Source organism: Lipophrys pholis (genome assembly GCF_963383615.2).
Source record: "Lipophrys pholis genome assembly, chromosome: 2".
In the NCBI taxonomy this organism is placed as follows: domain Eukaryota; kingdom Metazoa; phylum Chordata; class Actinopteri; order Blenniiformes; family Blenniidae; genus Lipophrys; species Lipophrys pholis.
The window spans coordinates 37,543,955-37,571,498 of record NC_137636.1 but is presented as its reverse complement, the minus strand read 5'-3'; the positions used below and the strand labels follow the sequence as shown (position 1 = coordinate 37,571,498).

The window sequence follows — 27,544 nt, the reverse complement described above, 5'->3', positions numbered from 1 at the left end:
TCACTCTGAAATGTGACCTTTTATTGTGGCCACCCTAGGACACACCTGTGCAGTATTCATGCTGTCTAATCAGCATCTTGATATGTCACACCTGTGAGGTGGGATGGATTATCTTGGCAAAGGAGAAGTGCTGTCAATCGATTAAAATTTTTTTACTAATTAACTGCACAATTTTCTGTAATTAATTGTGATTAATCGCATTGTTTTTCTGCTGAAGACTGAAACTTGTAATGGATATTTATTCAGGGAAAACCACGGAATTAATGTCGAATCAACACACAGACTATATTTGAATTCAAAGACTATTTTTATATAGCACCGTAACAACAGAGCAGCACAATACCCAGTGGATTAATATGAAGGCAGAAAGTTTCACTTTAAAAAGTTCCCTGACGGCTGATTGAGAAAGTAAAAGTCATTAGTTTTACTTTGAAAAGCTGAATTTAACGACCACAGAAATAATTCTGCAGCAGAACAGCAGCTTGCCATGTTGGCTGACCAGCAGCCACTAAACTGCTAAAGCTGGAGGAAATACTGGTAAAATATAAATGTCTCCTCTTTCTCTCTTTCCCTGGATCCTGTACACTGTGTGTGTGTGTGTGTGTGTGTGTGTGTGTGTGTGTGTGTGTGTGTGTGTGTGTGTGTGTGTGTGTGTGTGTGTGTGTGTGTGTGTGTGTGTGTGTGTGTGTGTGTGTGTGTGTGTGTGTGTGTGTGTGTGTGTGTGTGTGTGTGTGTGTGTGTGTGTGTGTGTTAAAATTGGAGTGTGTCAAGTAATCTCAGAAGTTCTCATTTGGATGAGTGTCTCTTTTTTGTTGCTTTTGTTTGTTTTTAATTTTTTTAACACACGTTCATAAATAAATAAATACATTTTTTGTTGACAGTTTGTACCCAGCTACTGGTGTCGAGGTCAGACGAGGACAACATCAGCTCCTACCTACAGCTCATAGACAAGTGCCTTATCCATGAGGTAAACACCTGCTCCGCCGCTTTCCATGTTATTAGTATCAGTCCCAGCATGTCTGAGAATATAGGTCATCAAAATCATATTTTGTTTTACTGTTATTGCAGCTTTACATACTTCAACCTTAATCTGAGTCTCGGTAAACATCTATTTGTCTTGCAGTATGTGGCTGGATGCAACATTTCAATCTGCTTCAGCAGAATGATGTATTAAGTCACTAAGTCACTTTCAGTTTGATTAATTTCTACAGGTCTGCTACTCATAATGCAGCACCAATCTCTTCCTGTCTCTCAGAAATTGATCACATGAATCATTTATACTTGATGGGATATTAAAGTGCCTAGTAATGTAGATAGATAATGGATCATTATCAATAAAACACACCTGTTTAACTCTAAATGAAGTGCATTTAATATTAATCCAGGTTCTAAAGAATCATTTTGGTGAAATATCTCTCTCAGTATTTGTTACTTGTGTAATAAACTTCACAGATAAATGTCTGAAAGTTGGACCAGTCGACTCATTTATTGATTGGAACATCGAAAAAAAGCTCTCTGTTCTTGCTTGACTGGAATTGTAATGATTGAAAAAGTTTTTGACCAAACTCTGTAAATAGGTGATAATACTCCTCGGGCTATAAATGTAGACTTTATGAGTCACGAACAATGTGTCTATTTATATAATCAAAACATTTATACTATATAGTCGATATCAGGGGTTTGTAACCTTGACACCCAAAAGAGCCTGAACACACGCACGCGTGCACGCACACACACACACACACACACACACACACACACACACACACACACACACACACACACACACACACACACACACACACACACACACACACACACACACACACACACACACACACACGGCGTGGCGTTGCAATGTGACTGTTTGTCAATGTGATGAACTGCACCTTACAACCTCCTCAGCAGTCACGCCTCATTTCAACTCTCTGTCTCCTCCCCCTTCCTGTCAGTCCTTCACCGAGACGCAGAAGAAGAGGCTGTTGTCATGGAAACAGCAGGTCCAGAGGCTGTTCCGGTCCATTCCGAGGAAAACCCTCCTTGATATCGCGGGATACCGACCGCAGAGGAGGTGCGCACACCAATACACGGCACTCTGCAGCTGCGGAGAATCCAAGTCAGTTCACCGCTATGAAAACCTCCGGCTTTGTAACTTGAACTTCTTCTTTGTCTTTCAACTGTTTTCTGTAGAGAAAACTGAAGAAAAACATCTTTACAAAACTGCAATTTGGGGTGTAGAGTAAAAAAACCTTATTTATTTGATGCCCAATGATGCAGTGCCAGTGACTTATTTCTGTAAAGAGCAACGGGGTTACTTAGAAATGACTCAAATTACTAGTTACTTGTAAAAGTGATTTATCTTGATAGTGTCTCAGATTTTATTGTAGTGTCAGTTCAGTGTGAGCCAGTCTGTAAGTTAAATTGGTTATTTGAAGGAAGATGGTGTGTTATCTGGATTTATACATTAATAATGAGGAAAATGAAACTATAAGCATGTAATAGAAAATACATTTTTATTTATGACTGCGATCTACTGCGAATACCAGCTGAAGTTCTGGTTAAAGTGGATGGAGGTGAACTCAGGGAGCAGCAGGAAGATGCAGCAGCTTAACTGTTTTCATGTATGAAAAAAGTATTTGCAAACAGTGGTAATAATGTTATCACTGTAGTCTTTTGCTAGTGTATCTCTAACTGTAGTACTGGTTTTACAGTAATGTCTGTACAGTATAGCACATTTCTTTATAATGTATTATTCCTTTTCACCAGCTGATTGTCTGCTTTCATATTCAGGAATAAGACTGAAAAAATATCGCCTCAGCACAGGAGTGTATAAATGTGTTGCTGGTGGGTATAAATGTGTTGCTGGTGGGTATAAATGTGTTGCAGGTGGGTATAGATGTGTTGCTGGAGTGTAAAATCGTGTTGCTGGAGTGTATAAACGTGTTGCTGGAGGGTATAAATGTGTTGCTGGAGTGTATAAACGTGTTGCTGGAGTGTATAAACGTGTTGCTGGAGTGTATAAACGTGTTGCTGGAGGGTATAAACGTGTTGCTGGTTGGTATAAATGTGTTGCTGGAGTGTATAAATGTGTTGCTGGAGTGTATAAACGTGTTGCTGAAGTGTATAAATGTGTTGCTGGAGTGTATAAACGTGTTGCTGGAGGGTATAAACGTGTTGCTGGTTGGTATAAATGTGTTGCTGGTTGGTATAAATGTGTTGCTGGAGGGTATAAATGTGTTGCTGGAGTGTATAAACGTGTTGCTGAAGTGTATAAATGTGTTGCTGGAGTGTATAAATGTGTTGCTGGAGGGTATAAATGTGTTGCTGGAGTGTATAAACGTGTTGCTGAAGTGTATAAATGTGTTGCTGGAGTGTATAAATGTGTTGCTGGAGTGTATAAACGTGTTGCTGGCGGGTATAAATGTGTTGCTGGAGTGTATAAACGTGTTGCTGGCGGGTATAAATGTGTTGCTGGAGGGTATAAACGTGTTGCTGGAGTGTATAAACGTGTTGCTGAAGTGTATAAATGTGTTGCTGGAGTGTATAAATGTGTTGCTGGAGTGTATAAACGTGTTGCTGGCGGGTATAAATGTGTTGCTGGAGTGTATAAATGTGTTGCTGGAGGGTATAAACGTGTTGCTGGAGTGTAAAATCGTGTTGCCGGAGTAACTTTCATTTTCCTCTTCTTTTCCATTCGGAGTGTGAGATCAGTGTTGTTCTCTTATTGACGTCTCGGCGTTGCTTCCTCTGCTGCAGCCGCTTCGGCCAGTCCAACTCCCTCCCCACCGCCGGCTGTGTCGGGGGCGGCGTGGCGGCCAGGAGGAGCCTCCACCAGTTCCAGATGCCCTCCAGGAGTTTGCCTGGCGCCAGGCTGGGCCTGCTGGGCAGCGCGGGGCTGCTGGGTCCAACACCTCGCAGCTCCAGCAGCACGCCCACCGGCCCCAAGCAAGGACGACACGTGAGTCCAGGAGCCGTTGCTGTGTTATAGTGAAGTCTTTGTAATCATACTTCTTGTCGCGCTCTCTCTCTCTCTCTCTCTCGCTCTCGCCTCTCGCTCTCGCTCTCGCTCTCGCTCTCGCTCTCGCTCTCGCTCTCTCTCTCTCTCCCCCTCCCTCCCTCCCTCCCCCCCTCTCTCTCTCTCTCTCTCTCTCTCTCCCCCCTCCCTCTCTTTCTCCCTCTCCCTCTCTCTCTCTCCCTCCCTTCCTTTCTCCCTCCCTCTCTCTCTCTCCCTCTCTCTTCCTCCCTCCCTCTCTCTCCCTCCCCCTCTCTCTCTCCTCCCCCCCTCCCCCCCCCTCCCTCCCTCTCTCTCTCCCTCTCTCTCTCTCCTCTCTCTCTCTCTCTCTCTCCTCTCTCTCTCTCTCCTCCCCCCCTCCCTCTCTTTCTCCCTCTCCCTCTCTCTCTCCCCCTCTCTCTCTCTCTCCTCTCTCTCTCCCTCCCTATCCCCCCTCTCTCTCTCTCTCTCTCTCTCTCTCTCTCTCTCCCCCCCCCTCTCTTTCTCCCTCTCCCTCTCTCTCTCTCCCTCCCTATCCCCCCCTCTCTCTCTCTCTCTCTCTCTCTCTCTCTTCTCTCTCTCTCTCTCCTCTCTTTCTCTCTCTCTCTCTCTCTCTCTCTCTCTCTCTCTCTCTCTCTCTGTACACCAGTCGTGGCTGAACCTGGTGTGTTTCTTAGTTTCACTGTCTGAGCTCAGGACTCCATCACCTTCAGGTACCTTCGGGCAGCTGACTGGGTTCCCAGGTTCTTTAACTCACACCTATTGGCAGTTTAGTACAAAGCAAGAACCACCTGGACATAGGGAGAACATGCACACCCCACACAGGAAGTTCCCTCAGCCTTGCTCTGGAACTGCTAATATTGTGAGTGTGAGGCAGAGCGCTGACCACGACACCAGCAGCTGCTTTACCAAAGTCTAAACAACAACAAGACCTAAACAACAACAAGACAGTAAGATACGGATCAGAGATCAGTGAGGACAACCTGTGGAGGCTTTGTTGACAAAAGGATTAGAACCACTGGAATAACTAGGACTAAATACCAGAGATGAACAGCCCATGTTATATTTGGAAGCTTTGAAATATCATGAACTTTCAGACGAGCAGCACAAAAGTCCAATCCCAGCTGAGCTGGTGATGTGACGGGTTCTGAACGGCAGCAGAGGTGATAGTGACTGAAGAAGGAACACGGAGGAACGTATGATAACACGACCCAGGATGTTTACAGCAGAATTCCTGCTCCAGCACGTATTCTGCCTGAAATAGGCTTTTTATTCCATGACAAAGAAGTGAGGGGTGAGGAAGAGGAGCAGCGGTGGCGTCTGCTGGCGAATGAAGGCAGGTCACCCGACATACCAGAGGCCCTGCGTCAGCCTCCGACTCTGGAACAGGAGGAGCTGCTTCAGGCCCGGCCTGGCACAGTTTGGTCTGGACTGACCCAGTTCACTGGAAACCTCTCTCTCTCTCTCTCCTCTCTCTCTCTCTCTCTCTCTCTCTCCTCTCTCTGTCTCTCGCTTTCTGTCTCTCTCTTTCTCTGTCTCTCTCTTTCTCTGTCTCGCTTTGTCTCTCTTTCTCTCTCTCTCTCTGTCTCTGTCTCTCTCTGTCTTGCTTTTTCTTTCTCACTTTCACTCTCTCTTTCTTCTCTCTCTCTCTCTGTCTTGCTTTTTCTCTCTCTCTCTCTCTCTCTTTCTCTCTCTCTCTCTTTCTCTCTCTCTCTCTCTCATCCCTTACAATAGGAGGAAATACCTCAGTTCCTCCTCAGGCCAAGACCCTCTGGTGTGGATCGGGTGGGGGTGGGGGTGGGGGTGGGGGGGGGGGGGGCTGTGAGTCATAGTTTGGGAGAGGTAGCTGTGGTGCTGGAGTAGGAGGGGCAACAAGCGGGAGGGGGGGCGAGCAAGGGTTTATATGAGTATGTATGTGTATGAGAGAGAGAGGCAGTGAGAACAGTGCACAGGCATTTCCTGTTTTTCCCTGGCCGGCGGCGCTGGAGGGCCGTGGGGGGGCCGTGGGGGGGGGTGAGGGGGTTGTAGTGGCGTCGGGGGTGTAATGGGCAGGTTCCAGCCAGGAATTCGTGTGGCGAGTGTCTGAGATTGTCATTCGCTGTGGGCCAGACAGGAGCAGGGGCGACAGAAAACATGGACGATTCTGTGGTTTCACACGACGTCTTTCAAGCTTCCACATTTCAAGCAACTGAGTTTGATGAGTGAAAGTTTCAGCAGCGAGTCATCAGCAAACAGGAAGTGACGGCGGAGCCCTGCTACAGCAGACACTGCATAACCTCCGGCATTCTAACTTTGACTTAGGGACATAGATTAACACTTCATCTTTTGTTTGGTTTCATCCTAACTTATAATTTTAATATAGATTTTTTTTACTTTTTTGTATTTATAATGTTTAGCTCCTTTTTTTGTTCGTTTCCCGTTAATGCACCTTATTAACGAACAAATGACACATTCACCCTCAAGACACATTCAAAGTATTTTTTCATCAATAACACTTTGTGTTAGCACAGTAGTAATTTATAGACAATCTTTACGTGAGGCTGAAGCTCGTTTAGAGAATTATGTGTGCAGGAGATAAGATTCTAATGATGTATATTAATGTGTAATTACTTTCAGTAGTGTTTAACATTTAAGAATAACGACCATCTACTGTCGCCACGTATGGATCATTTATTACAGTTCTACAGTGTTCCCATGGACACTACTGTTCCTAAAGTAGTTGTGAAATCACACTGTTCTCATGTTTCGTGAAAGTTTTAAATACACACAATTTCATTCAATCACAAAGAAACTGTTCTTAAAATTCAGAAAAACATTTGCTGGCTCATGGAATGTGCTGTGAAAATTTTATTTAATTATTTAAATAAATATTTTATTATATAAAACAAATTTATATAAAACTCAATTTATTTAAATTATTCATAATTATCATTATTATGATTTAATTAGTATTTAATAAATTAGTATTTATTTATTTTAAGTGAAAATAACGATGTGAAAGGTGTGTTTTGTCCTCTCCATGCTCCAGTCCCGTCACTAATCCTAACCAGGTGTTTGTGTTGGCCAGGTAGTGACGGTTGTTTCTCCTCAGGGTCCCTGGTTCGCCAACCCCGGCGGGAGCAACAGCATGCCCAGTCGGACCCACAGCTCCGTGCAGAGGACTCGCTCTCTGCCCGTTCACACCACGCCACAAACCATGGTCATGTTCCAACAAGCCGGTAAGAGAAAAGTGGAGTTCATTCAGATTTGAAGGGGGAACCTGCAGCCGCTGGCCTCTGAAGCTTCCTCTTTGTAAAGGTGGAGGGCAGCGACTCCCTGGACATGATCACCACCCTGTGGCTACGTCAACACAGCGTCACGCTTCATCACACTTTATCTGGAGTCGCCATGGTAACATGATTGTAACTTAGGCCCCGTTTACACGTCAACGAATTCGAGTGTATCCACAAAACGTTCTCCACTTTCGGGGGGTCCGTTTACACGACACCAGTGTTCTGATCCACTGCATCTACAAAGTTTTTAATCCTCCCAAGGTGGAAAGATTCTTTCACGGAGCAAATCCCTCCTGCAGAGACTGATGGAGGCTACAGAGCCTGTTCCTGCTCATCTCCCCCTCCCTCCTGCTCATCCAGTTGTAAACAAACATGGCGACAGCGGTACGGCCCGTAGTGGTACGGCCCGTAGTGGTACGGCCCGGAGTGGTACGGCCCGTAGTGGTACGGCCCGTAGTGGTACGGCCCGTAGTGGTACGGCCCGTAGTGGTACGACCCGTAGTGGTTTGACTCGCGGTCCATATTCTAGTTTTATCCTCCAGATCAGTAGTTTAATAGTTGAGACTCTCCCTGATATCATCCGATGAGTCATCAGTCCATACGGATGTCAGGTTCTCTCCATTTTCTTCACCTTTATAGTGTTTTGTTCTCTGCACACGTCTGTGTAGTTTCATTACAAAATCAAGCAACAGTGCCCTCCAGTGGCCCGGCAGACTAACTACATCGTTGTCTCTGTGTCCGCTGCTGCAGAGGAAACACACTCCTTTTTTTAATGGATTAGGTGTTGTCACGGGAAACGTTGTCGTGTGAACAGGGCCTAACTTCAGAGCGTGAAAAAAACCACAATGGAAATCTGCTTCTAAATGATTCAACATAGCTGACGATTTCGTGTGACAGCACAGGAGCTCTGCAACAGTTAGAGATTAAATTATCTCGTATTATTATTATTTTTCCTCTATAACCACTCCGGGGCTCCGTGTTCGCTGTGGATTTCAGAAAGCTGGTTCAACGGCTCTTCTCCTCATAGGCAGTGATAAGTCCGGCCCAGCTGATGACGTGTCAGATCCCGCTCTGGCCCCGCTCTGGCCCCTTTCTGGCCCCTCTCTGGCCCCGCTCTGGCCCCGCTCTGGCCCCGCTCTGGCCCCTCTCTGGCCCCGCTCTGGCTCCGCTCTGGCCCAGTAACGGTTTAGCACCAGTTTAGCCCCTGAGAGGCCGGGGCTTTGGTGGTGGAAAGACTAAGAACTGGTACTAAATCTGGCCCTGAACTAGAACCTGGTTCTTTCTGGAGGAAAAGACCCCTGGATGACGTGATGCAATAAAAAAATAAATAAAAAAAGTGACCACACCTGGACTCAAACCCAAACCTCTTTCATGACCGGGGGTCCTCAATTATTTCCCCCCGAGGGCCGAACTCTTACCATCATGCCAAACCAAAGGCTGGAACAGTCGCAGGTTTTTTGCACTGTCAGTTAAAGTTGTTTTAATTGCAGATGTTTTAGTTGATGTCACTATTATTACTATCTTTGTTGTTGTTGTTATTAGGGATGCTCCGATCAGGTTTTATGCTGCCGATCACCGATACCGATCACATGCATCACAGTGCTACCGGCTAGGTGATTTGGAAAAAAGGAACATTAAAATCACCTTAATTTAGACAAAAGCATGTTTTTACTTTTTCAAGAGAAAAAATACAAAAACCTTGCAGGGACAATGCAGCAACTATTCAGTCAAAGAACAACTGAAAAACACTTAAAATGACCTGCTATCAGTAACACAATCTTTAACAGATTGAAAACATTAAGACTCTCAGCAGGCTAAGTCGCACAGAAAATCTGATAAATAAAAGGCAATATATGTCACAACACTGCTAAATCAAATAATGTCAAGTAACAAAGGACACATTCAAAGTCAAATGCAGGTTCCATTTAAATAAACTATCATAAGTTAGTAAATCAACAATACCGGAGAACATGGCAGAGCAAAGTGCTGTGCATTGTCAAAGAAAAAAAACAACTTAGTGCTTACCTTTCCTATAATATACAAAAGAAATATACTGGGTCTGTTGCTTCACAAGTAAAATAAAATAGCCCATTTGTCACTTAAACAACAACATAAATATGGTCTTAAAGACCCTGAAACAGAAAAATAGCACAAGTGAACTTAAAGTGTGTTTGGATGAAGAGGATCAATATGTTAAACAGCATTTGCACATCCACAATGTCTGTGTGTTGTTGAGAAGCATTGTGGAAAGATTCTTTTTATTAAAGAGGAGCATCTCTGCTTTTTGGGTTGTGAGTCTATTCCTGTGTTCATCCACAGTGGTGGATGCAGCGCTGAATAAGCGCTCACTCTCCACACCTGTGCAGGGTGCAGACAGGTGAGCTCTTGCTACTTTAGCAAGGTATGGAAATCGTTCCTTCTTACGGTTCCAGTCTGCCAATGGTGATCACTGGGAGGGAGGGGTGGCTCTGAGAGGTAGATAATCATCTCTGATGGTGCTGCACTGTCAGTGGCCTCTCATCAGACCAAGGAGCTGTCTGTGTTTTGGTCTCCGGTTAGAGTTTGTCTTTGTACCTTAAATGGGTAGAAAAAACATTACATTCATTCTGCATGAAACTTGTAGTTTCAGACCAGTTGAAAATAAAACCATTAACTCTGTATGAGAAAATGCTTATTTTTCATCATTATTTAATGATAATTTTCTCACCTTGGGGGTATGATGGTTGCCAAACTGTAGAGGGGCTCCTTTTCAATGTCTGCAAATCTTCTGGTGACGGCTTCTAGCAACATGGCCCTAGTTGTCTTCACACCATGATCTGCTGCAGCATCTTTGGCAAGTAGACGCTTTAAAACCATCACAGAGGGCATGACATCAGCAGCAGTTGCAGTTGATGAGCATATTTCCTTAGTCAGCTCGTCAAAAGGTTCCAGGAGTGTTGTGTCTTTAATCAATTCCCATTGGGAAGATGTAAAGGTAGCAGGTAGCTCAAAGTCAAAGCTGGAGACTGTGGAGCATTAATGTGGAGCATTAATAGGTGCTGTTCCACCGAGTGCTGACATCTTGTTGTGGTCTTTTGGTGGGCTGTCCGAGTTCTTTCTGAAGTCTTGCAGATGCTAAGGGAGAGTGCCTGAAGTGCCCCACAATGCGTCTCCCTTTGGCAATAATGTCACTTATACTGCGCTGTGACCACACTGCATCATGGATGGCCAGCTGCAGGGTGTGTGCCATACACCCTAAACCTGAATACCCAGCATCTGTCATAGCTTTCACCGTGTTTCAAACATTGTCTCTCAGTATCACGTGTACCTTGTCTTTTGGAATATGCCATGTTTGAAATATTTCCTCAAATACGGCTGCTAAAGCTACGGCAGTATGGGAGCCGGAAAACTCCTGGGCATGCAGAACAGCTTGTTGAAGTTGGAAATCTGCATCAGTCCAGTGAGCTGACCACTGACCTGGGGTCTGACCACTGACCTGGGGTTTGACCACTGACCTGGGGTCTGAGCACTGAACTGGGGTTTGACCACTGACCTGGAGTCTGAGCACTGACCTGGGTCTGACCACTGACCTGGGGTCTGACCACTGACCTGGGGTCTGACCACTGAACTGGGGTCTGACCACTGACCTGGAGTCTGAGCACTGACCTGGGTCTGACCACTGACTTGGGGCTGACCACTGACCTAGGGTCTGGCCACTAACCTGCACTAACCTGGAGTCTGACCACTAACCTGCACTAACCTGGAGTCTGACCACTTACCTGCACTAACCTGGAGTCTGACCACTGACCTGGAGTCTGACCACTAACCTGGAGTCTGACCACTAACCTGCACTAACCTGGAGTCTGACCACTGACCTGGAGTCTGACCACTGACCTGCAGTAACCTGGAGTCTGACCACTGACCTGCACTAACCTGGGGTTTAACCACTGACCTGCAGTAACCTGGACTCTGACCACTGACCTGCAGTAACCTCTGTCCACTGGAGCCTGGCCCATGGGAACAGGGGCAATAGGCCTGTCCAGGACTTTCTGGGACTTCCTCTGCTCTGCCAAAAACCTCTTTTTAGGAGGAGAAGGGGAAAACAGGTTTAAAAAAAGCCGGAGAGGGCCGTGCAGTAGGTGGAGGGAGAGAGGAAGAGATGGAGGAAGGAGTCAGAGGAGGCTCACAATGAGACTCTTTGTGCAGCGAGGAAGGGCCTCTCCTCTCCTCTCCTCTCCTCTCCTCTCCTTCCCTTGCTCCCAGACTCCTCACTTTCTTTCTCAGCCATTCTCATCTCGTCAGCCCCCCCCTCCCCCCCCCCCTCCCCCGACAGCTTTGCAGAGTCATGTCCAGGCTGGAGGTTTCACTCAGGGTCTGTGGTTTGAAAGGCCAGACAGTCACCAGGCCTCCAGCGCCTCCGTCTGGGGACGAATGTCCTCTTTACTGAGGAAGACGGCCGAAAAAGCAGGAGGATGAAGTGTATATTTATGTACTACGTGTTTTTCCCCCCACTGTGTTTGCGGCTGCCTAAGAGTGTGTAAAGGGGGGGGTGATGGTTATAAATAGCCCAGTGTGGACTACTGGGCCTAACTCAGCTTGTCTCTCTGGCCACAAGGGATTTTCACTGCCTGGCCTGTGATGAAGACTCATCTGAGGACTAAATGCCTGGAACGGGTTGCCGGGCTGCGCTATGGCCCAAATACACACCCTGCCGTCAGTCCTCAGCACCCCCCCCCCCCCCCCCCCCCCCCACCCCCACCCCCCAAAAGAAAACCAACCTCTCCTCCTCTCAGCTGAAATAAGAGCGCTTAAGGCAACGAGCACCAGAGAGCTGGAAGCAGGAGTTACAGCAAATCAGTTCATAGCTTTATTGTAAAACCAACATCCATCCATCCATCCATCCATCCATCCATCCATCCATCCATCCATCCATCCATCCATCCATCCATCCATCCATCCATCCATCCATCCATCCATCCATTCATCTGTGAAACCAACATCCATCCATCCATCTTCTATAACCATTTATTCCAACATGCTGCTGATTGATAGAGACAAACATTGAATCATTCTGGGCTTTTCACTAATCCGTCACAGAGAAGCAGACAATCAATCAGAAACACTTTATCATAGACGGTCTCTGAGTTCTGACTTCTCTCAAGTAATCTGATAGAACAAACAATTGTACTTAAAAAACTAAAACAGATGTTGGCAACAAAATACATTAAAGTAAAGAATAGAAAAGAGAAAAACTAAAAAAGGTGTGGGGTGTTTAGGTCTCTTATTTTATTGGTTTCCATCTTCTCTCAGATTTCTCTAGTTTCAGTTCAGAGTAAATAGAAACGGGAGGAAACCTTGATGTCGTCGGTGACTGAGGTCCCCGAAGGTGTAGTTTGTAATGTGTGTCCGCTTCGGGGTCTAGGAACAGGTACACACACACACACACACACACACACACACACACACACACACACACACACACACACACACACACACACACACACACACACACAGCGACTGTGCTGCAGCCGTGATGTGGCGTGTGTCTCGGTACAACCTGATTAAAGCCCGGTTCTGCCGGAGTGCCGACGTTCTCCCAGCGGATTCCGTCCGGTTCTGTTGTCCTTCGCCAACTTGGTCAGCGGTCTGAGAGCGGTCGAATCGTTTCTGGGAAAGTTTGTGAATTCCAGGGCTTGAAATGTGACGCAGCGTTTTGACCACCGTGAGGCTCAGTTTGTTTTACCTGCTGATCAGGTCACAAAATGTCACCCCAGTTAGTTTTGATGGCTGTGAAGCGTCTGATAGTAACGTGTCTTTCAATGTGGTCTTCTTGTTTTCCGTGCAGATCTTCAGTTACCAGCGACGGAGCCGGACATCAACAATCGCCTTGAGTCTCTGTGTTTGAGTATGACAGAACACGCCCTGGGAGGTGAGTGGGTTGCTGATATTCAGAATTAGATCAGACAGATTGTTTTTCTGAGGATGAAATGTTCAGCAACACGCTGGCGACGTTGTTGGTGGCCGATCCATATGAACGACAGCAGGATATGTTATGGACACTAATGTCACCAGGATTCCACGGTGGTTTTGTGAACTTGGACCGTCCTCCCTGCTCATGCCTCATCTACTGCAGTCTGGAACCCACTGATGGACATGTTATGTGAGGGAACTTCCATGTGGAGCATCTCTGGGAGAAACTCTTCAGACCAAACTCCTGCTGCTCTGACGCTCTTCAGAAGAGTTTGAATCGGACAATGTGGTTCTGAACAAACCTGAACTTGGACTGCCTCAAGAGGGCGCTAGTGTGCTTAGAGTAACTGTCTATTGTAAAGACGTCACACCAGAATCTACAGTATCGTAAAAAGTCACGGCAAAGAACAGAAAGACAGTTTGAGTATAAATACGTACATATCGTAAGACGTTATATTCAGTGAGTGGAAATTTTGTTCTGTGTTAACAAACATTAAATACGCTGACAAAGTTGTCTATCTCACAATCTGACAATACTTTAGCTGTTGTACTTTAGCTCTTCCCTCAGGAGGTTCCATACGTCTCACCTCGCATATAAAACAATGCGAGGTGTATCTGCATATGAAATAAGATAGAAATAGGAGGATAAGCATCATTGTATGTATGAGCAGACGTACTCACCAGCACTTCATCAGGTACTTTGACCCTCAGAACTGCTGTAACTCTCGGAGGCGTAGATTGAACACGGTTAGGGTTAGGAACCTAACCACCCTCCAGAGGGTTCGGGCCGTACTGACGTGATAACGGCAGGATGTGAACGTTCCTCCACGTCCTTCAGGTGAGGAACGGGACTGAGATGTTGGAGTACAGCCAGCTCGTCGTCACGTTCAGCAAACCAGTTAACGGTTATTAAAGTTTATTGTTGAATCACAGTATTTATGATTAGACGATTTGATGGTCTTCACATCCCCATACATCTGATTTAGTTTTTAATAGATATGGTCTTCTATAAACTCTCTTATCATGGGCTTAGCTTAACAGTTGTGTTGTAGTTTTCTTCCCGTGGAGGGTTTAGACACTCGGGACTATGTTTATCTTAACGAATCATATTATACAAGGTTAACGTTCTAAAGCTTTTCCAGCAGTAATAATTGTCCCCATACCTGCAAGATTCAAATGGAGGAAAGGCTGGAAACTGAATCCAAGGTTTCTGGAGCAACCAGACTATGTGGAAGAGCTGAACAGCTGGAGGATACGAGTCCTTGTGACGAACGAAGAGCCTGCAGACATTTGACTGCAGACGTCCTGATGACCGGCGCTGCTTCATGTCTTTGGTTCCAGCAGTTCAGTCCACAACTCTCCGTGTTTCTCATCCGGCAGCGATTCTGGTCCAAGTTTAGTCCAAAAAACAAGGAAAATGTGAAGATGGAGTAAATCAGAAGTGACCTGCTGGGGGACTTCCTGTGCAGGAGCGCTTCATAGTTAAGAGGACGAGCCGACAGCGTCCACACACTGGCTGACCTTGTGTGGTGTGAAGGTGAAGCACAGAGTTGAAACGTCCGTGGGTTTAGAACCACGGCTCCTCATGAAGAGTCCCTGAGGCAGAATGGCTCATCTGAAGTGTTTGAGAGTGTTTGGACGGGTTGGACGTGAGGCCAGCGTCCTCAGCTCGTCTGTGGCTTCACCTTGTGCTGGACTGACTCACTCAGCTGGTTGGGCTGGATTTTCTCTTGTGAGCCGAGTTCTGGCTGCAGTGGAGAACAGAAGGTCTCAGTGCCCCACACACAACGGCTGCTTTGTGTGTGTGTGTGTGTGTGTGTGTGTGTGTGTGTGTGTGTGTGTGTGTGTGTGTGTGTGTGTGTGTGTGTGTGTGTGTGTGTGTGTTGTGTGTGTGTGTGTGTGTGTGTGTGTGTGTGTGTGTGTGTGTGTGTGTGTGTGTGTGTGTGTGTGTGTGTGTGTGTGTGTGTGTGTGTGTGTGTGTGTTCACCCAGAGAAACTCCCTCTTAGTCAACATATTTTGGTCTGTTTCTCGTCTCTTTCACTAAAATCCAGCTGAAGGCTGCTGGTCTCCTCCTCCTCCTGTTCCTGTTCCTCCTCCTCCTCCTGTTCCTCCTTCTCCTCTTCCTCCTGCTGTTCCTCCTCCTCCTCCTGTTCCTGTTCCTCCTCCTCCTCCTCCTGTTCCTGTTCCTCCTCCTCCTCCTCCTGTTCCTCCTCCTCCTCCTCCTCCTCCTCCTCCTCCTCCTGTTCCTGTTCCTCCTCCTCCTCTTCCTCCTGCTGTTCCTCCTCCTCCTCCTCCTCCTCCTGTTCCTGTTCCTCCTCCTCCTCCTGTTCCTGTTCCTCCTCCTCCTCCTGTTCCTCCTTCTCCTCTTCCTCCTGCTGTTCCTCCTCCTCCTCCTGTTCCTGTTCCTCCTCCTCCTCCTCCTGTTCCTCCTCCTCCTCCTCCTCCTCCTCCTCCTCCTCCTCCTGTTCCTGTTCCTCCTCCTCCTCTTCCTCCTGCTGTTCCTCCTCCCTCCTCCTCCTCCTGTCCTGTTTCCTCCTCCTCCTGTTCCTGTTCCTCCTCCTCCTCCTTCTACTCCTCTTCCTATTTTCCTTCTCCTCTTCCCCCTCCTCCTGTTACTCCTCCTCCTCTTCCTCCTTCTCCTTCTCCTCTTCCTCCTCCGTCTCCTCCCCCTCCTCCATCTCTTCCTCCCCCTTCCTCCGTCTCCACCTCCTCCTCCTCCCCCCTTCCCCCTTCCTCCTCCTCCGTCTCCCCCCCCATCTCCTCCTCCTCCCCCCCTTCCCCCCTTCCTCCTCCCCCTTCTCTTCCCCCTCCCCCTCCCCAGGATGAGAGTCAGAGGAGAACAGTAAACAGGTGTAAACAGGTTGATCAACATTGAACTCGTATTAATGAGCCATAAGCAGTCATGTTCTCCGTCCAGCTCTTGCAGCTGTTTTATCTGAGGTGAGTCTACGTTCTGGTGTAGAACCCACAGAACCACAGGGAGAACATGCAAACGTCCTCCTGGCATTCCGAGCTGCCACACATCCTCATTCAACCATAGATAGGTTTTCTCTTCCACCTGCTGTATGTGAAGGAATGGAGGAGGTGGAGTTCAGCAGGTGGAGTTTAGGTTTTGGTTCTAAGATGTTAACATAAAGCTCAACTCCACTTTTCAATCACAGTTTAGCTTTGCTTTCGTTTTTCTTTTTAATTCGTCGTTGATGATGACGATGGAGGTTTTTTGGTTTCTGTGACTCAGCAGCTGTCATGTCAGACTGGTCTGGACCTGGACCCCCCGCCGGGCTCCAGGTCTGACAAGCTCCAGGCTTCAGCTCGGGGCCCAGTCAGATCACTGCTCTGCTTCTTACTTTTTTTTAAATACTTTCTATTCTTCCAAGACGTGGCAGCAGATTTAGAGATGACTGGAGGCTTTCAGTAGCAGACGGGGACATAAAACCTAAACTCTGCTTTTAAATCCACTTGAGCTCTTGGAGTTTAGAAGGATTGATCCTGAACTGCTGAGACTTGAAATCCTTTTCTGTTCCAGCTTATTCATGTTCCGGGTCCGAGGAGGCCTGTAGCCTGTCCCAGCATGCATTGTGTTAAGACGACTTCTTATTTTGGATCAGATCCAGAGTAAATCCTCATTGTACCTCCTAACAACTGTGATCCGGTGATACACGTAAGAGAAAGAGTTTTAAAGGAGTTAGATCCAGTGGGTTCAAGGTTCAAGGTCCAGGTCCTTGGGCAGGGGGTCCATATTGTGGAAAAGGGTGGAAAACATTCCTCTGATCAATCACCTCCTCATGTTGCCTCCTCATCGGTTTTCTCTGAGACTTTTGCCTCAGTAGCAGCAGATTTTCCTGCCTGAAGACTTTTTCTAAGGTTTAGCAGAGATGGGCGGAGCCAGTATGAGCAACTATCCAGGCTGAAATCCTCCAGTACAACACATTCTACTCTGTCAGTAGCACCCCATGCAGTATTCCTGTCCTCTTCCTCATGCTGGTCAGTCTAGTTTGTATATTTGGTGTAAATTGTTGCTGCACTGTTTTGTCCTGACGTCTGTTCTGATCACATTTTCACTCATTTTGTCAGTTTTGCATCACAAGTATCTTCCAGTCAGAATCTTCAGATCGGAATTAATATTCCTGAAAATCAAGGTTTTACAGAGTTTCTGAATTTTTTCAATGGAAATGTAGCTTCAGCCTCTGGAGCCGAAGTTTCAAACATAAAGCTTGTGGAACAAAACCGACCCAAAGAGGCTCCAGTCCGGCCAAACCACCAGCAAACCTTCAAAGAACTCCCATTGAAAAATACTCATTTCTATGGAGTCGTCACACAACACGCACAGAGACCCGAGAAAGCGAGCTAACTAGCATTAGCCTCACAGCCAAGCTGCCAGGGTTTGTAAAAACTCCCAGAATGCAACAGTTCTGAGTTTTTGGATGTTTCACTGTATTTTGCACCAGAAGGTTTCATGGAAATCGGCTTTATGTTCAGATTGTTGTCATTTTCAGTCGTAATTGTTTGGTTTTGTGTAAATATAGACATTTTTCATCACATGTACTTTATACCAAAGTTTCAATTTAAGCTTTATTATTGCATTGTTTATTACGGAAGAGTATTAGAGTCACTAAAGAAGAAAAAAGTTGAAATTACAGAAACTTCATAAAAAATCAAAGTCAAGATTTTTATTTATTTTTTTTTTTTTACCGAGAAAAAAGTCCATCCATCCACACGCCAGCGGTGTGACGTCTTCTACAAAATGATATCAGGAGCTTTAATGAAGCGGTGAAAAGATGCTTCAGGACAGAATTTACCTCATAAACACGGTCAGTTATCATCAGAATCAGGACCAGAGGAGACAGAGCAGCTGCTGCCTGGTTCTGTAGAGGAACACAGTTATCATCAGAATCAGGACCAGAAGAGACAGAGCAGCTGCTGCCTGGTTCTGTAGAGGAAGTTGGTCGAGTACGAAGGATAAAGACACGGATCCCGGGCTGCTTATTTAAATGTTCTTATTAATCAAGGAAATCCTGTGTAAAATGTCCATAAGCAGTAAGCAACACTATATAGTCACAATTAAGTGATTTAATGTGAATTCACATCCGCAGTGAGGGATGGACAGACGTCTCTCAACTCAACTTTGATTTTTGACTTTTTCTGAAGCGCATGAAGTTTTTTTTGTTTTTCAGCCTCCATTTTATTTTCTTCTTCAGTGGCCCTAATACTCTCTATCGGAATTTTTCCAGACCAGCCACTCAAGATGAAATTGTGACTGTGTGTGGCTCCTGAACTGAAATGAGTTTGACCCGCCTTCGGATATTTTCTGGTGTTTCCTGATGTTTTCTGATTTAAAATAAAAAACAATTCATGTTTTCTGATATTTCCTGATATTTGCTGATACTTGCTGATATTTGCTGATGTTTTCTGATATTACCTGATATTTGCTCATATTCCCTGACATTTCCCGATATTCCCTGATATTTCCAGATATTCCCTGATATTTGTTGATATTTCCCAATATTCCCTGATATTTGCCGATATTCCCTGATATTTGCTGATATTCCCTGATATTTCCCGATCTTTCCCTGATATTTGCTGATATTTCCTGATATTCCCTGATATTTGCTGATATTTCCTGATATTCCCTGATATTTGCTGATATTCCCTGATATTCCCTGATATTTCCCGATCTTTCCCGATATTCCCTGATATTTCCCGATATTCCCTGATATTTGCTGATATTCCCTGATATTTGCTGATATTTCCTGATATTTCCTGATATTCCCTGATATTTGCTGATATTTGCTGATATTTCCTGATATTCCCTGATATTTGCTGATATTCCCTGATATTTCCCGATCTTTCCCGATATTCCCTGATATTTCCCGATATTCCCTGATATTTGCTGATATTTCCCAATATTCCCTGATATTTGCAGATATTCCCTGATATTTGCTGATATTTCCTGATATTCCCCGATATTCCCTGATATTTCCTGATATTCCCTGATATTTGCTGATATTTCCCAATATTCCCTGATATTTGCCGATATTCCCTGATATTCCCTAATATTCCCTGATATTCCCTGATATTTCCTGATATTCCCTGATATTCCCTATTTCCTGATATTCCCTGATATTTGCTGATATTTCCCAATATTCCCTGATATTTGCCGATATTCCCTGATATTCCCTGATATTTCCTGATATTCCCTGATATTTGCTGATATTCCCTGATATTTGCTGATATTCCCTGATATTCCCTGATATTTCCTGATATTCCCTGATATTTCCTGATATTCCCTAATATTCCCTGATATTTGCTGATATTCCCTGATATTTCCTGATATTTCCTGATATTCCCTGATCTTTCCCTGTTGTCTGTTCCTCAGATGGTGCCGACCGCACATCAACGATATGAACGGAGCGCCTGAGCGAGAGCTGCGGGAACACGCCGGTTCACGAGGCTCTCTCACAATAAGTCACCTCGAGGTCACCAGCCGTCCCGCCCCCTCTCCCTGCAGCCAATGGCAGAGCTCAACCAAAGGGCGGGGCGGTCGGGATCCAGGAAACCCGCGACGGCCGATCACCACAAGCTATCTAATTGGCTCCGCCCATCGGGAAGGACACACTTTCTGCTCCGCCGACACGCTGGCGATCACCTGTCGGAGGTGAGGAGAGAGAAAAGGAATGGACCGTGGCCCGGACAGTGTGTGAACAGCGCCCCCCCACCCCGTGCAGGCGAGAAGCTGTACTGCAGTCCGGTCGCCCCCAGCAGAAGGGAGCCGCTGCCCGAGGATCCGGCTCAGTACGACGGCGGCCCTCGCCCTGGCCCCTCCCCCACACCGTCTGGTCCTCACACATTGACCGCGGCTCGTGGCTTCAAATCCAGAACCTCAGACCCAAAAACCAGACGGGACAAGCAGGGCCACGACTATTGAGAAGGAGGTTTGGGACTTCCTGAGCAGTTTCTCTGGGATTCAGCTCGTGGAGCTGCTCAGAAACAAAGCATTTATCTGTATGTATGTTTTTATTGTTTACATATTGATGCTACTTTCAGAGGGTACAGTAAGAACTTCAGGTATGACTTTGTGTAATTGTTCTGTAAAGCCGTCGACAAGCTTTACATCCCACAAGTAGCCATCACACTAGTTTACAACTAACGTGCTTATTCTTTATTTTAGCAGCCAGCAGAGAAAAGACATGGATGAGTGGAAGACGACAGGAGAGGCAGAGCAGATGGGAGGAGGGAGGAGAGGAAGAGGGTGATGTGGAGAAAGACAAAGAAAGTAGCAGAAGGAAGGAGCGTGATGCGGGAGGGGGAGCGGATGTTTAAAGGAGGACGACCCCAGAGGCGGGACCTCTGGCGGCGGCGGAAGATGACGTTGAGGTTAAATGGCGTGGCGAGTCCGTCGATGTGAGCGAGTAGGAGGAGGAAGTCCTGCATGAACCGTCGAATTCACAATGTGTGGCTTTTTCTAACCTGGGAGACTGAGTGGTGGGATCTGTCAGATTCTAGGTTTAGTTGTAGGTTTTCTTTTTGCTGACGCTGCATGTTACAACGGAGGAAGGTGTTGGGATGTGGAGCGGCGGAGGAGGAAACTCCGGGAGGAATCCTCTCTGTGTGTCACAACGCCGGAGAAATGGCCCCGTCAGTCCACGAAGGGCCGTTTTCCCAGAGATGGTCCCGCTGACGCCTGGCTCCCCCTGCTGGCCAGATGCAGCCACGGCAGGTCTCGGTCAGACAGGAAAGCTGAGGTTTGGTCGCGGCTGCAGGATTCCCCCCGTCCTCCACCCGTCCTCCACCCGTCCTCCACCCGTCCTCCGCCCTACAACTGACATGGAAAACATCTTCTTTCTTTTTATTCAGAGTCTCATGGTTCTTCTGTGTCTTAATATTTATCCTCAGTTTAGAGTAGCTTTATTTTGGAATGCGCTCCTTCCTGTCCGACCCTGAAAGGTCGCCTTGGAGCGATTCTCTATTGTTTAGTTTCTTTGTTACTTTTTGTTTTTTTCTTTTCAACTCTCTCGTACTTGGTATGTTTCCTGCACTTGATATGATAATGTGACACTCCGAGGAACCGCACGGCGGCGAGGAACCGCACGGCGGCGAGGAACCGCACAGCGGCGAGGAACCGCACGGCGGCGAGGAACCGCCGGTTCCTCCGGAGGCTCGAGTGGGAGTTTAAAACCCGGCGGGCTCAGCCTGGAGGACCAGAACAGGGTCTGCTGGTTGGAGGTTCCCTGCTGTGGGTTCCATTCTCTGGCAGGATAATTTAACAACTTGAATCTGTTTGTTTTCGCAGCAGCTCAGACGCTCGGCACACGATCAGCCGTTAATCAAACGTAGAGCAGCGTTATTGATCGGACTTCCTGTTTGATCGTTAAAGAGTAAAATATAAATAATGTTCCTGATGGATAGAAAACCAGACGGAAACTCTGTTCTGCTGCTCCGCTGAGCCTCACAACACACACACACACACACACACACACACACACACACACACACACACACACACACACACACACACACACACACACACACACACACACACACACACACACACACACACACACTCTCTGACGTTCAGCCTTTCAGTGTTTGTTTGTTTTGATCCGCTTGTTTTCGTCAGAATCTCAACCGAGTCGCTGCCACGTGAATCAGAACTTAAACCTAGAACCTTATTTATTCTTTTTTATTTTAGTTCTTTTTCTCTTTGCAGAGGTGATACTGATCATTTAGGTGTATTGTTCTTATTTAAAGTACCACATGTATTAACTTGTTATGGCTGGTGACCATACGTACATCTCAAATATTACCAGTTTTTATTAGTTGTTGCCGACAGACTTTTTCTTTTGGTTTGTTTGTTTGTTGATGTTATTGAACTATAATCCTGTTTGTATCTACCAGCGTCACGAGGAGGTTTCCTTTCCGTTCAGTGACGAAAGTCGTTGGTAAACCAGGAAGTGGGCGGTTCCCTGGAGGAAGTCGTGGCGGTTCAGAAGAGATGAGGAGTTTGAACTCGGTTCTGTTTGGGAGAAACGTTCAGGTTCTGTAACTTTCGGACTCTAAAGAAAATCCAGCCGCGAGGTTTTCACCTGAAGAAATAGACGTCTTGTCGCCGTGCGTTCATTCGTTCATTCGTTCAGTCGTCGTCTGTTTCTTAAAGACCTCATGAAACGAAAGGAAAGAGACGTCAACCAGTTTTTGCGTTTCATTTATTGAATCGTTCATTTATCACATCATATAATCTCCGTCCTGCCGGAGGGCGTGGCCTAATTTTGTATCCAATAGAAACATTTGGTTAGATCTTTAAGCTCCTCCCCCACCCTGGAGATGCAGAAGCAGCTCTTGTCTCCTCAGAATCAGAATGTCCACGATTTTCAGAATTCCTCCTAAAGTAAAACGTTTGGACTTAAAAATCAACAAAATATAAAAAAAATATCTGAAGCTGATAAAGTTATGAAACGTTATAATCCAGAACCAACAGACTCACATACAGTATGTATGTTTTAATGTTTTCATGTCCTGTTTGTACACTAGGTGGCTGCAGTGAGTCAGTGTGACTCACTGCATCATCTGGTGGCACAAAGTGGAATTACAACCCTGGTTTTGGCAAGTTTCTGTATTTTTCACCACTTCTGAGTTTTAACCAGTGGCGCCGTGCCTTTCAGACCTCAGCCTTCACTAGTGCTGGTCTGACTCCATCCACCCCTCAATAACTTCTTTATGGTTACAAAAACCAAGTTACCATGCAGAGATGCAGTATAAAGAGCCGTTGCATCACAGATAGATACTCGTGTAGCCAGAATAAATACCTTTATGAATGAAAAATATCCAAGTTCACGTCTCTCCTTCTGCTGCAGCTGCATAAAAAAGCTGTGGGGGTTGAGGACGGAGACAAACCTCAGCTTTTCATGATCCTAAAAATAATATAATGGTAAATAACATAATCCTTGATTCTCTCTAAAATCTCTTTATCGTCTCCTTCAGCCATTGTAGGTTGACTAAACCTCTATTAAATCAACCAACTATATTGTTGTTCATGCAGCTGCTCCAGATGCAGTCAGCCAGCTGGAGAGTGAACTCTCTGACGAGCCAATCAGAGGGCTTGAATATGCTGATGTCACCCTCGGCCTTCTAGAAGGTCCTGAGTCGTCAATATCAAAATGTGATTGGTTGAAGCAGCAGCGTGACCAACGCTTGTTTTACACTGCAGACGCCTGCAGAACTGAAAGTGAAGGCCTCAGGCAGATTTCTTTACCCGGCAACAGGTGATGGAGTTTCATCCCCTCGCGGACAAAAAGTCCCGTTCAGTACGATTGGCTACTGAAACGGTCGCATTTCGATCCATCGTGACACCAGAGACACGCAGATAAACGATAAAAGGTAGAAATGGCGACTAAACGTCAGCAGGCGTGTTTCCTGGCGACTGTTTGAGGCTGAAGCAGGAAGTGCAGCTGAAAACCTCTGGAACCTGCAGCAGTGGTGTACTCAAAGGGAATATTAAAACTAGTATTTTTGCAGTATTTTGATGTATCGCTGTGCCATATGTGTTCTGTTACAACAGGGAGATTTTTGTTTTGTTTTGCGTTAAAAAGAAAAACACTATTTCTCCTTTTGTGCCACGTTTCCTCTGGAGGCCCCGCCTCCTCTGGAGGCCCCGCCTCTTCTGGAGGCCCCGCCTCTTCTGGAGGCCCCGCCTCCTCTGGAGGCCCCGCCTCCTCGTGGAGGCGAGCGACCGAGAAACACAACCAGACGCCTCCGTTTGGTTTGTTTTGCTCCGGCGTCAAACCAAACGCTTTGCTTTGTTTTTCTCTGTAAGTTATTGTTTCTGTTGTTTTTCAGTGCTCACCAGCGTTCCACCGCTGTGCACGCTGCAGTATTAGCAGTTAGATAACGCCTTGATATTCCAAAAAAAACACAAACAAAAAACATTTAATGTACTTTAACTTGACTCATGTATGCTGTTTTTGTATCTTTTATTTTTGTTTTAGATTCTGCAGTTTGTTAAAATGGGATGCCAAGACTCTTTTGTTTGTTTTGTAAACTTCAGCAGCGTCTAACCAGTAACGCAGTTTTACCGCTTGACTGTGCTCCTTTTACTTCCTTTAGTTTTATTCTATCAAAGAGCCGATGTCCTGTATTGACTGCAGGCTTACTTATATATTTGACAAAAGAATATTGTATGTTTAATAATAAAAAATAAAAAAAACACAAAGAATTTAAAAAAAATTAAAACGCTGAAAAGAAGAAAATTGAAAAAAAGGTGTAATTTATATTTAAAAAAAAAAAAAACTGCATGCACGAGGCTGGGAAAGTCATATTTAGGAAAACAAATGGCTGTGCCTTTTTGTACTCGAGACATTTACCCCAGTGTAAAGGGGTTTTATACGGACTGAAGAAAAACTGCTTCGGCTCACGTTCACACAAAACATCCCTTCTTTTAAAGTACTCAGAGTACTCGGAGTACTCGGAGTTTTGATAACATTCACACACAGAAAAACCCATTTCTGTTTTTAACAAGTTTTAGTTCCGGGGGTCGCTCTGCGTTGTTCCACCGTCCAGGAGGTTCCGTTGTTCTCCAGCTCAGACTCACTCGTCTGATTTGGGAGAAAAACGATCCTGAGATGAACTTTGAGAAAAAAACAACAACAAACAAACAAAGTCCGTGTCGACGCGCCAGCGCAGACAAATCCCTCCATAGTACAGGTGTCAAGAAGAACAAGTGAGCTGAAGCTCTTCTGGCGTTCTGGAGAAATAAAAACGGAACATTGTGAGAACTTGTTTGGTTCCTTCAGAAAAACAAGAAGTTTCTAGTTTTTTACTCGGTTTGTTTTGCAGCGACTGATCCTGCTGAATGTTTGTGGACTTTTGGAGCTTGTAAAAGGAATAAATAAAGTATCGATGATTTAGTTGTTCAAAAAGCTTCGTGATGAAATGTTTCCCTCGTTCTTCATAAACACAAACTTCTTTCTCTTCACTTGGTGAAACGAGTGAAAAAGTTTCCAGCAACTAAATGATTTTCAACACAAAGAATAAAGTTTAGTTGAAGAAAAAACTTTAAATCTTCTCAACACTTCATTTGAGGATTTCAAATTGCTTCAGTTCTTCACCTACATGCGAGGTGTTGTAGCGCCACCTGCTGGCTGATTTCTGCAGCCTGGTAATGATTTGTTTTGGTGCGTTTTCTTAACTGCATATAGGCACTTTTCATTTTTTACAGGGAATGTGGTGTTTTTCAGAAGAATACCAACCAAAAGAAGTTAGTTTTAATCATTTTAACAAAAAATGAATTATCTTAACCTGAATAACACACACACACACACACAATATTGTAAATATTCCTTTAAATAATCCTGAAAAACGAGCCCTAAAAGTATGACTTTTAAAGAAAATATAACTTTTTCTAAAACCGTATCTTTTAATAGAAAAACAGCCCCGAAATGTTTTTATTTAAAAATATTTCTCTATAAAGACCTCTCCATAATTCACAGAATATACCTCATTAAACTCGTTAAGAAAACATTTTGAGGCTGAAAATATATAAACATGATTTAACATTTTTTGTTGAAAGGAAAAATACACCTGCCAAAGCTCTTAGACGTGTTCAGTCACCGTATGATGAAGTATTAGTGCCACATGAAGGGTGATTTTGTTCATTCTGCATAATAACTTTAAAGTTCTGATGCTGAGATTTAAGTCAACATTACAAAAGATGAAATAAAAGATCTTCTTAAAGTCAATACAGTAATAAAATCTACTTTGTGGCACTAATGCACCATCATACATCAGGCTTCTTTTAATAGATCAGCTCCGCCTGGCCAGTTCTTCATTTTTGCTGTTTTACTTCAGGTTCTGTTTGGAGTTGAGATGTGATAAAATACACAATAAAGAGTTTTCATGAAGCAGAATAAAAAGCTGAGGGGGAAAAAGAAGTCTTTAATCTCTCATCTCATCAAATCAGCTAATTGCAGCTTTAAGAAAGAACTTTAATGTTCTGGTTTTCATGTCCTCAAAAAGTAATTCCATCCTCTGTACGAAGGTACTTCTCTCAGTTTTCTGATAAGTAATAGAAAAAAATTGTATCATTATTTCCTCCTGAAAAAAAAAGGGATTTTCTCAAATATATTTATGACGAATAAAACAAAAAGTACAATCTTTAAATCTCTTATATTGTTGTTGGGTTTGTTTTTAAAGTATTTTCTATTGTATTGTAGTTTTTCAACCTGGTACCAGATGAACTCTTCTCACCAGGACGGTTTTAAAATGCTGCTTGGATCCAATCTGGAGCTTCTTCATTCCAACACTAGAGGGCAGCAGTGTTCAGTCGTTTTCTTCTTTTTACAGGTTTGAACTACGAACTGGATGCAGCTCGTTTATCGACTCTGTTCAGTTTGTTTAGAGACGAAAGAAAGAAAAGAAGAACTGGAATTAATGACCAGAAAATAAGGACTGACTGTTTAAGATAACTTTGTTTATTTTAAATAAATATATATTTGATCTAACTCTTTCAGATTTTAACAGCCGTAGGAAACAATGAATTAAAATTAGAATTTTAATCTTATTTTGTCTTTGAATAAAAACTCGTTTGCTCCAGTGAGAAAAAACAAGAGGATTTCAACATGTGGATCGTTGCTCTACGTGATTAAAAAGCAGGAATCAGCAGTTTGACAAAACTGCTGTTATAAAACTCTGAGAGTTGCTGAGTCATTCTTTTGTCACAGTCGAGGGCTGAAATGTACCATATGTCTGTTTCCATTTCATGACTCAGCATTTTGTTTTCCTTCTCTAAGAGTTTATGAACTTGTTGCTCTCGGTTTGTGAACAAAAATCTAAAAGTAAAAGAAAAAGAAAAGTCACGTTTACTCACATTTTAGCAACAAAGAGGAAAATTGTTACAAAAGACTTAAAATCTTTTAAGTTTCGTCTTGAAAACATCGTCTTCCTCCTCTAACATGAGATTATAGAGCATCTTCCTCCTCCAACATCCAGATTATAGAGCACCTTCCTCCTCTAACATGAGATTATAGAGCATCTTCCTCTACCAACATCCAGATTATAGAGCATCTTCCTCCTCTAACATGAGATTATAGAGCATCCTCCTCCTAAAAAGAGTGTATAGAGCAGCTCATTCCACTAACATCAGATTATAGAGCATCTTCCTCCACTAACATGAGTTTATAGAGCATCTCCTTCCACTAACATGAGATTATAGAGCATCTTCCTCTACCAACATCCAGATTATAGAGCATCTTCCTCCTCTAACATGAGATTATAGAGCACATTCCTCCTAAAATGAGTTTATAGAGCATCTCCTTCCACTAACATGAGATTATAGAGCAT

The 27,544-nt window shown here is 44.8% G+C and overlaps 1 protein-coding gene across 6 annotated transcripts in view; it reads left to right on the top strand.

Moving 5' to 3' along the window:
* Positions 1-24,552, top strand: part of samd4a (sterile alpha motif domain containing 4A) — an 85,778-nt gene extending 61,226 nt beyond the window's left edge. For 3 of the 6 annotated variants that reach the window (XM_080492850.1, XM_080492853.1, XM_080492849.1), the window contains 6 exons: positions 882-967; positions 1,953-2,116; positions 3,757-3,958; positions 7,083-7,209; positions 13,088-13,171; positions 19,590-24,552. In XM_080492850.1, the coding sequence (XP_080348976.1) occupies positions 882-967; positions 1,953-2,116; positions 3,757-3,958; positions 7,083-7,209; positions 13,088-13,171; positions 19,590-19,618 (692 nt within the window). In that variant the 3' untranslated portion in view covers positions 19,619-24,552. The remainder of the gene's footprint in view (positions 1-881; positions 968-1,952; positions 2,117-3,756; positions 3,959-7,082; positions 7,210-13,087; positions 13,172-19,589) is intronic. The other 3 variants (XM_080492854.1, XM_080492852.1, XM_080492851.1) reach the window with 1 other exon arrangement.
* The last annotated feature ends 2,992 nt before the right edge of the window (positions 24,553-27,544 follow it).